General features: G+C 46.4%; 1 protein-coding gene across 1 annotated transcript in view; it reads left to right on the top strand.

Moving 5' to 3' along the window:
• Positions 1-16990, top strand: part of Setd7 (SET domain containing 7, histone lysine methyltransferase) — a 44368-nt gene that overhangs the window by 13779 nt on the left and 13599 nt on the right. Inside the window, exons 3-6 of the mRNA XM_021158736.2 lie at positions 3850-4051; positions 9402-9591; positions 13159-13240; positions 16025-16142. Of these exons, the coding sequence (XP_021014395.1) occupies positions 3850-4051; positions 9402-9591; positions 13159-13240; positions 16025-16142 (592 nt within the window). The remainder of the gene's footprint in view (positions 1-3849; positions 4052-9401; positions 9592-13158; positions 13241-16024; positions 16143-16990) is intronic.

The raw sequence follows: 16990 nt of genomic DNA, 5'->3' as shown, positions 1-16990 counted from the left end.
GGGGGGGGGGGAACGCTGCAGCCGTTAGCAGGGGTCTCTGCCTACAGTTTCAGCACCTAGGAAGGGGAGGCAGAAGGAGCAAGAGTTTATTATCAGCTGCATAGTGAGTTCAAGACCAGCCTGAGGACATGAGACCTTGTCTCAAAACAAACAAGAGTCAAATACAGAGGTGAGCAGAGGTGAGCACAGTGGTACAAACATATAACCCCAACACTAAGGAGACCGAGGATCCTACATTTGAGGACCAGCCTAGGCTACACAGTGAGACTCTGTGACAGAGAGAGGGGAGAGGGGGAGAGAGGGAGAGAGGGAAGGAAAAAGGACAGGGAGGGAAATTAGAAATGCATGATGTTCACATAAAGATCAATCAAATTCTTTGGATAGGAATAATGAAAACCCATACTTTCTGTAGCTTGGGGATACTTGGTTTATTGTTTGTTCCAATGAAAACATTACGTTAAAATTTTTTTAAAATATTTATTTATTTTATTATATGTAAGTACACTGTAGCTGTCTTCAGAGACTCCAGAAGAGGGCATCAGATTTCGTTATGGATGGTTGTGAGCCACCATGTGGTTGCTGGGATTTGAACTCAGGACCTTTGGAAGAGCAGTCGGCGCTCTTAACTGCTGAGCCATCTCACCAGCCCTAAAATTTTTAACATGAAAGATATCAATTCCTTCCTCTTTCCATTCAGTTGGGTCATACATATATTATTACAGAAAGAGAAACATCTTTCTTTCATCCCCAAGAATGTAGTTTTAAGGGCTCTTGAGTCTGGCTGAGCTGTAGACTGTTTGCTGTCTGTCCAGCGTAGGAAGGACTGAGCCCTGGACCGTCAGTGCTAGGAAGTGCCTGGGAAGCCAGCTGGACAAAGCTGTTTCCCATGAGAGTGGAGTGAGGTTGGGCTGGCAGGCAGCACAAGCCTCTGAAAACAGTGAGGACCAGGATCAAAACAAGATGTGTCAGTAGAGGCACCTCCTCCCTTGGCACTTGAGAGGCAGAGGCAGAGGCAGGCAGATCTCTGAGTTCTAGGCCAGCCTGGTCTATAGAGTGAGTTTCAGGACAAGCAGGACCAACCCTGTATGGCAAAAACAAAAACCAAACAGCCATGTTTCAGTGGGTCAAAGCTCTCTCCAGATGACCTGAGCTCAGCTCCCAGGACCTACAGCAGGAGAAGCTGATTCCCAAAAGTTGTCCTTGTACCTCCAAATGCAAGCCATGGCATTCATAAACTGAAAATATGTGCAAGGCACACGGATAGTAACTTGTCCAAAGGACCCGTGCCTTCAAGATTTGATCATGAATCTGAGCAGTATTGGCATGCTCGTCTGGTGGGGTAATGCCCAAGTGTACACGGAAGACCTAAAGTCAAACAGGACTAGCAAATAAAAACTTGAACACGTGGTTCAATTAATAGTTCCAGCAACAACAACAAAACATATTTATATTTATATCGTATCCTCAATATTTGGGCTATACACCTGCTGAAGTTTATAACCTGCCTAAAATTCAGACTTTACTGAGCGTCTTATATCTTACCTGACAATCCCACCCAGCAATGAAGAGAGATGGTTCACTTCCCTGCAGTCTATGCCTCATCTCCCCGTCAGTTGAATGCAGCCCTTCTCCGAGCAAGCAGCTCTCTTTTTTTAATTGTGTGGCTCTAATGACAGCTGCAGCTCATTAATTCAGCCTCACTGAGTTTAGAGTTTTGATTATTTATGCAAAAGCGATGTTAAAGTATACTTTATTCCTTTCGTGAATTTAATAAGCCTATTTGTCTTTGATAATACAAACAAACGGGAAAGAGAACTATTTATCCCCTTGGGAGACCACAAGTAGTGTAATTACAATGAAATCAGGAGCTGTCAGTGCTCGGGCTGTGAATTTCATTTAATAATTACGGATCATTCTCAATCACAAGACAAGGCTTTGCTCGGCAGAGGCGGGGGCAGCCCGCTCAGTCCCTATGCCTCGCTTTGTTCTACCTGCCCCAGAACATGACGTATATCATGTCCGCTTGTCCCACTTAACCTAGTACACAGTGTCCGCTTGTCCTGGTGTAAGGTATGCATTTATCCTGCCTACCCAGTATACAGTGTGTGCTTACCATGGAGTATAGTTGGGCTGTGCGTGTTCTGTGCACCATGCTGGCAAGAGCCCCATACAATGCTCACTACATAGAAAGATGCTTTTCAAGGCTCTTGCTGCATCTGTGAATAGAAGCTGGTGTTAATCAAACCATAGTGATTTCTGAGTACCTTATATTTAATTTTTTAATCTTTAATTACATTTGTCTATTTTGTGTGTGGATGTTATGTGTAGGGAGGCGTAGGTGCCCTGAGCTGCATGTGGAAGCCAGAGCACAACTTACCTTCGTGGGTTCTCTCCTTCCATAATGTGTGCCCAGGGGATCAAACTCATATCCTCAGATTTGGCAGCAAGCACCTTTTCCCACTGAGCCATATTGTGGACCCTAACATTTAAAAATTTTAAAATGATTTGGATTGCCCTTTCCTTTATTCCAAATAGAATTTTTGATAAACTTACTTCCATTGTATAAGTAAATTGGACACAAAACATATGTCTGATCTTCCAAATGTATTTTCTGAGGACAGAGGTAAGAAAAGAATGGTGTAATTGACATAAACATACTGTGCGCTTTCTTCTGAGCTTTCTTCTGGTCCAGCACCGTGGGGCTCAGGCTCCGTCAGGCTGCTAATGAGACCTCAGGGTTGAGCCTACAGTCTTCCTTTACACCACTGATTGTGTATATGAACACATGTGTACAGCTAACACACACACACAGAGACACGCACACAGCGTATGCCACAAAGGTCCCAAAAGATTTTCATGTAACCTACGTGTTGAAGCCGCTATAGCATCTAGATTTGTATGTGTATATATTTGTGTTGTTCATACAATGACAAAACCATCTTAGGACACATTTTTTTCAGAGCCCGTCCCTGTCGTTCGTGAATACATGACTGTAAAACAAAAACAAAGCCTCCCCTGTCTCCAAAGGGAGGCAAAGGAGAGCCTTTTGGTCTGGTTCCAGCTGTCATTGCTACTGTAGAATTCAGTGTTAGTGCCTTGAAAATAAGATGACCAGTTGCATAAGCTAGGCCATACCCGAGTGACTGAAGACCCCTATGTTTGAGCCATCCAAGGGGGTCAGTGAGTGCTGGCCCTCAGGCGGAAGCGAGGGACCATCATGAGATGAGTGTAATAGCAGAAATGCCAGTGCCCGGTGTAAGCTGCGCTCCTGCCTGGCCACGGAGACACAGGGAGGTGAGACTTGTTCTCAGCCCAACCTGTGGCTTTCTTCTTCTTCCTTTCCTTTGGCAGAGAAAAAAGTGTGTGTGTGTGGGGGGGGGGGGTTCATAAGAACCAGGGGATTATGGGTTAAGGCTTCCTGGAACCTAGGGCCTTGGGCATGTTGGGTAAATGCCCTACCAACAAGCTGACATCACCAACCATTTGTCCGCCTTTTGACATTGTTCCTATGGGAACTCCAGGTATTGTTTTGAATACGTGTAAGGGTTGAAACAGAGCTGAGCCTGTGGGTCCTTGGACCCGATCCTTTGTTTTTCAATGGCTCCGTAGGTAAAGGTGCTTGCCACCAAGCCTGACAACCTGAGTTTGATCCCCAGGACCCACAGAGTGGAATGAGAGAGCCAACAACAGCAAGACATAATCTACCTGCCGAATGTTTGCTGGGGGTGGGGGGCAGAGGGGAGGTGTGCAGGGCAGGGGAGAGGGAGAAGAAGGAAGGAGGGAGAGAGATGGGAGGAAGTATAACACCAGTTCATCAGACTGTCCTTTCTGTCCCGCCTTGTCCCGCAGCACCCTGGAGGGATTTTACGTGGACGACGCCCTGCAGGGCCAGGGCGTTTACACCTATGAGGACGGAGGTGTTCTCCAAGGCACCTATGTGGATGGAGAGCTGAACGGACCGGCCCAGGAGTACGACTCCGACGGGAGGCTGATCTTCAAGGGGCAGTACAAAGACAACAATCGACATGGAGTGTGTTGGATCCATTACCCAGTAAGCTGCCACCTGTTCACTCTGAGAAACAAAGAAGGGAACGTGTTTTAAGACAGCGTTCTGACTCCTCACAATAAATCGTAAATATGTATCCTCTGTGAAGCCATGGCCAGCTGCTAAAGACTTTCTGAGGCCAGCCTACCTGCTGTTGTTCACTAGGACTTAGGACTTGCTAGTAATTGTTGTTCTGAGTCATACTGAGTATTCCTGACTGTTTTCTCATCACTGGGACAAACTAGTTTTATTATACCATCAGTAGAGTAGGGAAAAAAAGTTACTTTAAATTCCCTTGCCCTATAGAAAGAAGCAGAAAGATTTTTTTTCATTGTTGAAATGCATATGGAGGGATGGCTGGGAGTGGCGATGCATGCCTTTAATCCCTGGCACATAGTGAGTTCCGGAACAGCCAGGGCAATGTAGAGAGACCCTGGCTCAGAGTGAGAGAGAGAGAGAGAGAGAGAGAGAGAGAGAGAGAGAGAGAGAGAGAGAAAGGAAGGAAGGAAGGAAGATAAGAGGAGATGAGACAGAGAATCTTACCCTGTAAATCATCTGGCCTCAGATTCACTCTGTAGACCAGGCTGTCCTCGAACTCATAGAAATCCACCTGCTTCTGCCTCCCGAGTGCTGGGATTAAGGCGTGCACCACCACACCCAGCTGTTGCTTAATTTTATCTAGTCTCTTACATGTGAGATTGAATTCAGCAGTTTCTGGTCTTTCTGGAGTTACTACACCCCTGCTGGTGAACAGCAAACACCCTTACCCCAACCCCAACCCCCTCCCCAAACGATCTCACCAGCTCACACTGTTCTTTATAAATCATTTAATCTGCTGAGGAGATGGTTCAGCGGATATTGCTGAAGTAAGTGGATCTGAGTTCAAATCCCCAGAAAGCAAGTAAAAAGCCTGGCTTGGTCCCTTATGCACTCACAAGGCTTTTACTTGGGTCTCATGGGAGGGTCTCTGGGCTGGCATACCTCAAGTTCAGGGAGACCCTGTCTCTGGCACTAAAGCAGAGAGTGATAGATCGGGACACCCAGTGTCATCCTACACACACTTGGTTTATATTTATTTTTGAGACAAGGGTTTCCTATGTAGTCCTGACTGTCCTGTGGCTCAGACGTTACTTGGGTGACTGTCTAGGTAGAGGCAGAGAAGCCGATACTGGGACCAAGGTACCTGCAGTTTCTGAAGGGTGAGAGAGGACTTCTGAGTGGCCGGGCTGAGCTCCATGTTGCTTGGAGCTGGGGTGCTACTGACATCTGAGAGACTTGTCAGAAAAGTGAGCAGAGCCTGTGTAGGCAGAGGATGAGAGAGAGCCGAAACAGGGATTCCCAGAGACTCCCACACCCTGTCATCTCACTTGTGACTAGGATCGACGGAAGTCCTGTGGTGAGATGGAACGTACAGCTGAGACCGTCTCCTACAGTCATCTCACTGACTGTAGTCAAACCTAAAAATGTCTTTAAAAATGACATTATTTTAGAGAATAATATTTTATGTGTTCTTTGAGATATCATACATGTGTATGCAGTGTGTCTTCATCATATGCATGCCCAGCCCCCCCCCAATCCCCCAGACACCAAAATGTCAGCTCCCACTTTTGTGTCCTTTCCCCCTTCTTCCCCCCCTCGCCCCCCATGATCCAGCTAGTACCGCTGCAGGTACCTCGGTGGGGCCAGCCACTGGAGCAACGTTTCACCCTCTGGTCTTATCAAACACCAAGAGAAGACTGTTAGGAAAGAGGCACTGGGAGATAATAACTAGTTCTCAGAATGGCGGACGGCACATGCGGTATCTGTTGAGGGTGGAAGGGGCTGACTACAGCCCGAGGCTGTCTGGAAGCTGAGTCAGTACAGAAGTGGTCATCAGTGTCAGACACTGGCTTGCTGGTCATCACTGTAGTCACTTTAAACTGGAGACGGGGTGGGAACACAGAGCCACTAAGGGCTTCTAGGTCCCTTTTGCTGCTCAAGCACTAGAACTCTGAGGGACTTGGGCCATCCTGGGATTGACAGGACAGTGCCTAGGACCCATTGTAGAGATATCCCAAACAGCCTTTATCTTCTTAATCCCCACCCAAAAGAGAAACGTGTTGTCAACAAGCATTTGATCACCAATCCCGCTAGGGGGAGCCAGCGAGCGGAAGGAACCAGACAATGGCCTCTTCCCCGTGTTCTTTGATAGAGCAGCTGGGCAGTATTTGTTCCATAGCACGAATAACTAAGAGTAGGAGACGAACTATTGTGCCTATTGTTCGTGTGAGATTGCTCTAAGAACAGCTTCTTTTGAAAAATCTCCCTCTAATTATGATACAGAAGTTTTGCCGGTGTTATTTCGGTTTTTGAGACAGTCTTGTGTAGCCCAGGCTGGCCTCAGATTCTCTGTGTAGCTGCAGAGCACCTTGAACCTCTGATTCCCCTGCCTCTGCCTCCTAAAGGCTGGAATTACAGGTGCATGCCACCAACTCAGGCTATGCAGAGCTGAGGCTCAAACCCAGGGACAAGATCATGCTAGCTGAACACTAGCAAGAGGCACCGTCTGCAGCAGCAAGAAATTGGTTTGGTTTGGTTTGGTTTTTAGCTTCCAGTGCATTTTATTTTCTTTTATTATTTAGAAAACCAAAGGATTTCTATTTTGTAAGTGCAAAGTAATAAATTCAGCTTTTGAGAGAAAAGGGTGTGAGGCCCTAAATAAAGGCTTATGTCTGCTTCAAATAGGCAGTAATGTGGTAGGTAGCTCCTGTTGGTTACCACATGTAAGAATAACACACACTATGTGCTAACACACTGTGGCTCAGCAGTAGTAGCCTCAAGGTAGATGGTACAGAAAGGACACTGCATTAGTAAGACGGACAAAGAGCATTGTCTACCCACGAAAATGATGCTATACATTTTTCCTCATAGGTTCTGAAATTTATTTTAGTTTATAATCTCTCCCCCACCAAAGAGTGGTTAGACTGTGTCGATCTGTGCGACTCGTGTAGGTCAGGCCACTTATCCCTTTCCCAATAGTAGCACTGACGGTCACATGAGTGCCACCCTGCATTGCTACTTCGTATAACTGTTCCTAGATTTTTGAGCCCAGGACATTAACCAAGCTATCCGAGGCACCATGCAATCGAATTGTTTAGCAAGCTTACAAGGGACTTTGATTGGTAAGTTATGCAGTAAGGACTTCCAGCAGAGGCCCCATCTCTTGCTTCCTAAATTAGATTATCCACAACACTGTGGTAGCCCCCAGTTCAACTAAAACGTGTTTGTGGGATGGCTTAGTGAGAAGAGGTGTCTGCCACTAAACCGGACAAGGATGGGTCTCCTGGCATCCACGTATCAGAAGTTGAGAACTGGCTTCTGTAGGCGGTGCTCTGACCTCACGTGCACCATGGTGCATGCCCACCCATGCAAATACAGGTGCACACAGGGATATACACACAAAACTAAAACACCAAGCATTTGTTGGTTACCTACTGTGACCCTGGCGCTTGCCAAGACATAGAATTACTCTGGCCTTTGTCCTAAGGAAGAAAACAAAGCTGTCCCTTCCCCTGGAGGGAGGCAGGGCAGCCACCAACGAAGAAGGAAAGAAAGAAGCGACTAGAGGAGACAAGACCTTTTGTTTATTTATTTAATCACTTAGAAAATACAGACAACACTATTGTTACTCATGTAGCCCAAATTAATTCTTTTCTTTTCTTTCTTTCTACCCCTACCCCCCAACTTCGGTTGTCACGATGAGGTTTCTCTGTGTAATAGCCTTGGCTGTCCTAGAACTATGTAGACCAGGCTGGCCTCACAGGGATCCTCCAGCCTCTGCATCCCAAGTGCTGGGAATAAAGGCGTGCACCACCACGCCTGGCTGGCCCAAGTTAATTCTTAAGAACATAGAGATTTAGCTCAGAGGTAGAGTGTTTAGCATGTACTACCATATAAGGGCCCTTGGTTCACTCCCAGCACTGCAAATAATCATGATAATAATAATAATTTTTTAAAGTTCATTCTAACTGACAATTTTATTGTGTTGAATTTTTAAGACAGGATCTCCCTATATAATCCTCGCTGTCCTGAATAGACCGGGTTGGCATCACACTTACAGACATCAGAGATGTGCCTAGCTCTGCTTCCCTAGTGCTGAGATCAAAGGTGTTCGAGACCATATCCAGATGTAAGATTTTCTTGGTAGAGAAGTGAGTTGGGCCTCCTGCAATTCCCGCACTTGAGAAGCAGACACAGCGACCACAGTGAATTTACAGCTAGTCTGTCCTAGATAATGAATCCAAAGCCAGGCTCAAAAACATAGCAAGAACTTTTCTTAAAATTAAACAAACAAACAAACAAACAAAAAACCAGAACGAGAAAAAGGAAGGAAGACAGATGGACTGTAGAGATAGTTCAGTGGTTAGAGCACTGGGTACTCAACCAGAGGACCCAAGTTCAAGTCCCAGCACCCTCATAACTGGCTGTAACCCAGCTCCAGTCCTGTTACCCTCTTCTCCCACTATATGCACGTAGTGCACAGACACATAGGCAGGTAAAGCAGCCATGCACACAAAATAAATTATTTTTAAAAGAAAAGAAAGTTTTAAGATGTGAGACCATGCCAGGCAATTGTGGCGTATGCCTTTAATCCTAGCAGTTCGGAGGCAGAGGCAGGCGGATTTCTGAGTTCGAGGCCAGCCTAGTCTACAGAGTGAGTTCCAAGACAGCCAGGGCTATACAGAGAAACCCTGTCTCAAAAAACCAAAAAAAAAAAAGAAAAAACCCAAAAAACAACAAACAAACAAACAAACAAAAAGATGTGAGACCATATGACTAGCAGATAATAATACCCTGCTATAGATACTTGTACTCCCCCCCCCACACACACACACCTTTTTTGAGGGAATTCGAGACAGAAATAGTTTGTAGCCTAGACTGACCTAAAATTCACAATCCTTATGCCTCAGTCTTTGGAACGCTGAGGTTACAGGTGTGCACTGTAATAACAATAACATACAGCTTCTATTTCCTTTAAATGTTTGCATTATGTTATGAGCTTAACGTGTTTGTTTCTTCAATACACATCAAGCCAGCATGCTACTAACTGATCCAGGATTAGTACCCTGGAGTACCCTTCAGTCTCCTCCTCTAAATGAGGCATGCAAGCCCCCTATGCGTAGAACATTCCAGAAGTCCATTTGCATGTGACAGAGGCATCAAGAGCCTTCTCTCTTGTCAAAAGCTCTAGATTCTTAAGTTTAAAACTCAGTGTCAACTTTCTTCACAGTGGGGTGCGGAAGAGGACTCTCTTGAACTCATACCCTACAGAGGAATCCTTTATGTAATATCTCCATGTCCGGGTTTCTCCTGCCAGGATGGAGGCAGCCTCGTCGGGGAAGTCAATGAAGATGGGGAGATGACGGGAGAAAAGATCGCCTATGTGTACCCTGACCAGAGGACTGCGCTCTATGGGAAGTTCATTGATGGAGAGATGCTTGAAGGGAAACTGGCCACCCTCATGGCCACCGAAGAAGGGAGGCCACACTTTGAAGTGACATCGGGAAGTAAGTTGGATCTGCTTCCAGTGGAGTGACAGGTGGCAGAGTTCCTTTTCTTCCCTGAGCAGCCCACTTTAATGGCATGTCAGTAAGGTTTGGGCAAAAAAACCCAGACCCCTAGGCCTCTCCCTCTTTTATGACAGCAGACGCAGGCCTGCTGTGTCCCGGGTTCAGCTGGTCTAGCCTGGTCTGGGCTGAGCCAGGCTAAACTCTGAGCTTCTGGTCAGATTTGATCTGTGTTTTATCTTTGAGCCAAATCTGAAGGCACAGTGGCCCTGTTGGGCAAGAGCATCTCACAGTGGTTCATAGATGTGTCAGAGAATAATCAGACAATACCAGCAGGGCCTCCTGAAGCCTCCCCGTGAATCTTTCACTCACATATGTTGCAAGTCACATGACAAAGTGTGAGAGACAGAGAAAGTGTAGCGTGTGTGTCAGTGGGATATGCCGAGGAGTCACGGGAGGAGGCGCCCATGACTCCAGAAGGGACAGAGGTGGCAATTCACTCAGTTCAGATGACGGTAGCCCTAAAACACTGAGCTGTGATTTTTATACTATTAAGGAATCAAATCAAATCAACTTCAAAATCTGTATAAGCTGAAGAGCTGAGTAAGCCTGTGAGACAGCTCTGCAGCTAAAGGAGCTTGCTTCAAAAGCCTACGACCTGAGTTCGATCTCTGGGACCTGTGTAGAGAATGAAGAGTCAATTCCTGAAAGCTGTCCTTGGACACCCCCCCCCCCACAAGCATACAGGCACAGTATGTGTGTATGCACACACACATGATAAATATATATAAAATCCTTTTTAAAAGTCACCATTATGAGAAATAGCGAGAACATCCTGTGCTTTCTTTGTGCTTTTCTGTATTTTCACTGTTAGTCTAGGAGCTGTGGAAATAGCTCCGTAGGAAAGTGCTCGCCACCAGAGTTGGAGCTCAAAATCCCATGTACAAAAGCTACCTGGCACTGGAGATGGGGAAAAGGGGAGACTGGGAGACAGGCAGATCCCCAGAACTTGCTGACCAACTCCAGGCCTGCAAAATCTCTGAATCACAAGGTAGATGGGACCTGAGGACCACCCCTCAAAGTCACCCTCGTACAAGTTGCTGCTGGCATTCACCCCAACACACAAGTATAAACTCATTTAATCCCAAAATGAAGGGTGTTTTTTTGGTTTTTGTTTTTAATTTAAAATTGATGCCTGCTGTTCCACCCCACCTCTTTGGCAGGTGAATGGTGGCAAATGCAGAGATCGATGGCTGTCCAACATGCCTAGAAGCCAGAGGAGGGGCGTTGGATCCCCTGGACCTGGTGATATAGTTGGGAGCTGCCAAGTGGGTACTGGGAATAGAACCCAGGACCTCAGCAAGAGCAGTCAGTAATCTTAACCTCTGAGCCATCTCTCTAGCCCATTACAGGAGTTTTGGGTCATGCTTTGTTTTGTTTTTGAGACAATTTCTCTATGTCCCCGGTTGACCTGGAACTTCCTCTGTAGACCAGCTGGCCTCAAACTCAGAGATCCACCTGCCTCAGTCTCCCCAGTGCTGGGGTTAAAGGAGTGCATGTGCCACCACTGCCCGACTCCATTGCGGCATTTTAAGTGGGATCTAGTGGTGCGCTTTGACATTATTCATTGTGCAGCTCTAGAGTTCAGACTTTAGGGCTGGTATATGGCAGCTAAGTGTTCTCAAGTGGGGCTCCAGCCCTAGCCGAGATACAAATTTAAAACTACCCAAGAGGCAGAACTTTAAGTCACATGGTTTGATTCTCAAATTCCAGCAACTACTGAGTCATGGTCTGGGTCACGTTGTCTTTGAGAACGTGTGGTCCAGGTTAAAGATGGATCTTCCCACCTCTAAAGATCCGGATTAAAGGCGGTGCCTCCCACTGCAAATGATTTAATTACGAAAACAGATCCCAGGCTAATGAGATGGCTTAGTGGGTAAGAGCACCCGACTACTCTTCCCGAAGGTCCAGAGTTCAAATCCCAGCAACCACATGCTGGCTCACAACCATCCCTAACGAGATCTGACTCCCTCTGCTGGAGTGTCTGAAGACAGCTACAGTGTAAATATAATAAATAAGTAAATCTAAAAGAAAGAAAGAAAGAAAGAAAGAAAGAAAGAAAGAAAGAAAGAAAGAAAGAAAGACAGACAAATCCCTCACAGGTGTACGGAACCACTTGGATTTTGGTTAGTTTCAGATGTAGTAAAGTTTTACAACGGAAGGAAGAAAGAAAGAAAGAAAGAAAGAAAGAAAGAAAGAAAGAAAGAAAGAAAGAAAGAAAGAAAGAAAGAAAGAAAGAAAGAAAAACAGATCCCTCACAGGTGTACGGAGCCACTTGGATTTCGGTTAGTTTCAGATGTAGTAAAGTTTTACAACCAAAGAGGGCCATTACACTATCCCTTGTATTCCTCTGCCTGCTTCTTTGACAGGCTGTTTCCCAGGCTCCTGTGTATCTGATGTCTGAGTTTGTGTAAGCCCAAGAGGCTGCTTACCACAGATGCATTGTGGGGCCTGGGAGAACATGATCCCTGAATTCCTCTGGGCTCCCTGCTTAGCTTCACGGCTCTCCTGCCTCCCGTGTAACCAAGTTGCCCACCTGAAAGTCCCACTTTTGCAATCCTTAAGTGGTCTGGTCCTAGGTTGTCGCTGGCTGATTTGGGTTTTCTAACTTAAGTTTGAGGTATTCATGTAGGTTACCATTGTATTTTAAACAACAGGAAAGGGGTCTGGTAACCATGACAGCCACTGAAGGCCTGACTGATGGGATTGCTTGTGTGGTCTTGGTGCTAAAAATAATTTGCTTTGTAGGAGTTTACTACCCCGTACCTGGTTCCAAATCTTGTTTCTTTGTTTATGAACCCTCGGCATTTGCCAAGGTTGACAGAAAGCCAACAGTGATTCTAGGACAGTTGCATATCTATCTTCAGGAATCATCACGCCCCGGGTGCTGAGCCACCAAGACAGAAGCCAAATGACAGTTCATGTAGCATGGAGAGCAATGTCGTTCTTAATTCTGTGAGGCTGAGTCATGTGCTGGGCTCTGCTATAGTTTACAGACTGTCTGGGATGAAGAGACCCTCAGAGAAATTTAAAAACCATTACCCAGTTTGTTCTAATCAAAAAGTCTGAAAATTCTATTAAAAAGTGTTTTTTGTTTTTCTTAAAATTTTAGGTACCCAAGCAGGTTTTTAAGGCACTTGAATAAAGGAAACTCAACAAATAGGAATCCCAAGAGTTAAGTCTGATGGTTGTCCATTAAGACTTAAACTAAACCAGGGCTGGTAAATGCAGGTCTGTAATCTCACCCACTCAAAAACTTGAGGATTATAAGGTCAAAGCCAGGCTGGACAACTTAGTAGGGCCCTGTCTCCTACTAAGTGGGAGGGTGGGGGGAGGCAAGATTCAAAAACCTAATCAAAGAGTAAATGGGCAGAGGTCGACTTAGCTATTCTAGCTGTCGTGACCAGATTGGCACGCATGATTGATTGGGCCCTCCCATGATGAGGAACACATCTGTGTGTGCTGCCGGGCTCTGCACCTGAACTCACGTGTGGATTTGCCTTTTAGGTTCCGTGTACCACTTTGATAAATCGACTTCCTCCTGCATCTCCAGCGATGCCCTCCTTCCAGACCCTTATGAGTCTGAGAGGTAACTGTTTCCTTGTGCCTTTCACTGCCCTGTGTGTGCCCTGGTGGTGGGCACCCTCGTTCTCCTGTGGCTCTCTGCTCAGGCTGGGCTCTTGCTCAACCCCAAGCCCCTCCATAATGAGCGCTTTTCCTTGGCACATCTTCCAAGTAAGGATTTGGGTATCCTGAGGAAGACCAGTTACACGCTTATAGCGAGCCTGACCGTGGAAAGTGTCTACACTATCAATAGCCAGTTCATCTTGTCCCAGAACGAATTCTCTAGGAAAGGTGTTGGGTCAGTCCGTCAGTCCCTTTCTCAGGACTCCGGGTGGATGGGGAAGCAAGCACGTACAAATTAGAGAACAACTTCTGAAACCAGTTCTTTCCTTCCACCAGGTGGAAGGAGTCAGGCTTGAAACAGGTGCTTTCACCCACAGAGCCGTGTTACAGGTCCTGTCAGGGCTCCCTCTAGCCTCCTCCTTTCAAGCCTGCCCTGTCCCTTCAGCACAACTTCTATTCTCTGCAGCCTGATCCTTGGACCATAAGGCAACCTCCTTATTTATAACGGAAGACAGTGTAGAAAGACAGCTAATAATGGCGATCATAAAAGCTCCCCGCCTAGTCAAGTCTGGCCATTTCACTCCTAACCTATGCAGTTGGCTGCCCTTTAGCTTGGCCTAGGTGCTCAGAATTCTCACTCTCCAGCAGCTGGTCTACTTCTGAGTAAGGACAGTCCACAACCCCCAGGGCATGGGTTAGCTCTTGTTTACTTTCTGCTCCCATCTGAGAAACAAGCCTTCTCCTGGTCTGCCTGACCAAGCTGATCCCGCAGTGCCACAGGCAGGGAGAAAAATGTCCTTTTTTGACAAGAGGTTCTGGCCCAGGGCCAGGGTGCAGACTGTTTTCTGTGTTAGCCCCAAAACACTACAGGGCCAACTGTAGCTATCAAGCTAGGCTGCTGTTGTGAAATTCTGCATAGCAATACTCTCTCAAACCGCTTAGCTGTTTACAGGGGCGAGCATTTTGTGTTCTACGCATGGTTCGGAGGGTTGGCTTCGGTTCAGCCATTTTTTATTTGGGCTTCACCAGGCTCAGCCAGACTAGGCTGGGCTCCAGGATTCAAGTCGGGTTCAGGTCTGTTTCACATCTCTTCATTCCAAGACTCTGGCTAAAGGAAAAACAACTCCAGGGCATATTTTTTTCCTGGAGACAGTGGAAACTGGAAGAGACTGGCAGAAACTCATCATGTCTCTTAACACCTGAAGCCAAGCAGCAGGGCCTTCCTCTGTCTTCTAACAGCAGAGTCAGCAGGGTGGGGTATATACAACGCTCCTGCGCTGAAGGGAGTGTCACGAGGTCACCTGGCAAAAGGGTGAGATGTATCATTCTGTCACAGGAAAGGAGCAGAATTGGAAGCAATAATTCAGCTTTCTAGTCCATAAAAATAAGCCAAAATTACAGGTGTCCAGCCTCTAGCAGGGCCATCCATCACAGCGCATGAAGAAATGGAAGCTTTGTTGGTGGAGCATACGTTTCTATTACATCCACTCCACAACCGAGAGTGCTTGTCTTGTAAAGCTATTCGTAGGAACCTTTTTCACCCTGAGTAACAATGTGGAAGCTTGGGGGGCCTTGTGTTGTCTGATGCACAGACTCATCTCTCCCTCTGAGCCCAGCAGTAGTCAGACACGGTCTTCAGCAAACTGGGAGAGACAACTGTGTCTCAATAAAACTTTATCAACAAAAATGAGCAGCAGTCAGATTTGACCTGTAGCTAGCTGACCGCTGCTTTAACCCCTTTGTTGGGAAATTCTTGTTGGATATATCTGATTCATTGTCACCTTTTGTGTGAACAGTCCGTCTTGGCATTTAACTAAGAAATGGTCTTTCTCTGTGATCTGGCTTTGAAAAGCTGGGGAATGTTTTCTTGTCTGGTAAGACTAAAAATCACCATTAGCTGTAAATGTTATCTTCCTTTTCAAAAAGGTATATCAGGTATGGGTAGCTTTAGAGATCTATAATAATTACTCCTTGTTAAAGAAGACTTTTTTAAAAATTATGTGTATGAGTGTTTGCATGTGTATCTGTGCACCATGTGGGTACACTGTTCACAGGGGCCAGAGGAGGGCATCAGATCCCTGGCACTGTGGTTACAAATAATTATGAGATGCCATATGGGTGCTGGGAACCAAACCCAGGTGGTCTAGAAGAGCAGCCATCTCCCCAGCCCTAGGGAAGCTTGTTTGAGGCCTGGGGATGCGGCTCCGTTAATAGAATGTGTACCTGGTATTCTCAAAACCCTAGGTTTGATCTCTGGCACCACAGAAAATTGGGCACTTGAGGTGGGAGCAGGAAGATTGGTAGTTCATCATTATCGTCAGGTGGTTGTCACTGGATTCCCTGGAAGCAGAGGAAGGGGATCTCTGTGAGTTCGAGGCCAGCCTGATCTATAGAAAGAGTTCCAGGATAGCCAGGGCTACACAGAGAGAACCTGTCTCAAAATAAAATAATAATTAAGAAGGAGTTCCTGTTGTCATTGGCTCAGGAACAAGTCTGAGGCCAGCCTGAGCCAGATACTTCATCTAAAGGAGTGGGGTAGAGTTCAATTTGAATACAGAGCTTGCAGAGATAAAAGGTGTTTCTTCCATTCCTGTTACTAACATATTGCAGTTTACTTTCTTGACCCTCCCCCTTCCTTTGTTGAATAATTGGAATAATTTGTAATGGAATTTTGGTGATTGACATGAAGTGATGGGTCACGTTGAAAAGCTCACGATCTGATTTTTATTATTATATCTATATTTAGGGTTTATGTTGCCGACTCTCTCATCTCCAGTGCTGGAGAAGGGCTGTTTTCCAAGGTAGCAGTGGGACCCAATACTGTTATGTCGTTTTATAATGGAGTCCGAATTACACACCAAGAGGTAAGGGGGAAAGATGTGAATTCAACCTAATGGACTAAAGTCCCTTAGCTTAAGCAAGCCTCTTTCATGGTCATGGAAAGTGGGACAATGACACAGTCTTGTGTCTCCTCTAGACCACGCCCAACATCTGAAACCCAAGATCTAGTTAGATTCCTAATAATGAATTAATGGCCTCCAACGTGGTATGTTTTTAGGAAAGTCCCCCCGCCCCCATGCTAATGCAACATTATACGATAGTCTCCATCTTGCCAGGAAGGGTTTTAGTGGGGGAAAAAAAATCCAAACTCAAAAGCTAAAAGTTGACAGGCAGGGTGCAGTGCTGCGTGCCTGTAATCTTAGCACCTGAAAGGCCGAAAGCGTGAGGGTCGTCCAGGTCCATTACACAGCGGTGTCCCCATCTGAGTCTCAGCCCCTGAAAATGAATTCCTTTCAGTCTGTCCATCATCTACTCTCAGAATCATGAGGGAGTGTCAGGCAAGGCATGGACCCATACCCCCTTTGTTTGTGAGGATGAGGCTGGAGAGTCATGCGTCCTGGGCAAGCCTGGGCTATATAGGTCAAGGTCATATCTTGTGGGTTGGGGGTAATGGAGAGATGCTGCAGCGATTTAAAGTGTCTGCCTTGTAGGGAGAAGGAGACTCGTCAAGTCCCCAGAGCCTCAGTGTGAAAAGCTGGGCGTGGTGGCAGATGCTTGCAACCGTAGCCCTGGGGAGCTGCAGACAGGGGCGTCCCTGGGACTCACTGGCCAGCCAGCCTAGCCTGCTGAGCAAGTTCTAGGCAGTGAGAAACCCCCGGGAAGGAAGGAAGGAAGGAAGGAAGGAAGGAAGGAAGGAAGGAAGGAAGGAAGG

Source organism: Mus caroli, chromosome 3 (genome assembly GCF_900094665.2).
Source record: "Mus caroli chromosome 3, CAROLI_EIJ_v1.1, whole genome shotgun sequence".
Lineage (NCBI taxonomy): Eukaryota > Metazoa > Chordata > Mammalia > Rodentia > Muridae > Mus > Mus caroli.
This window is presented reverse-complemented; position numbering and strand designations above follow the sequence as displayed.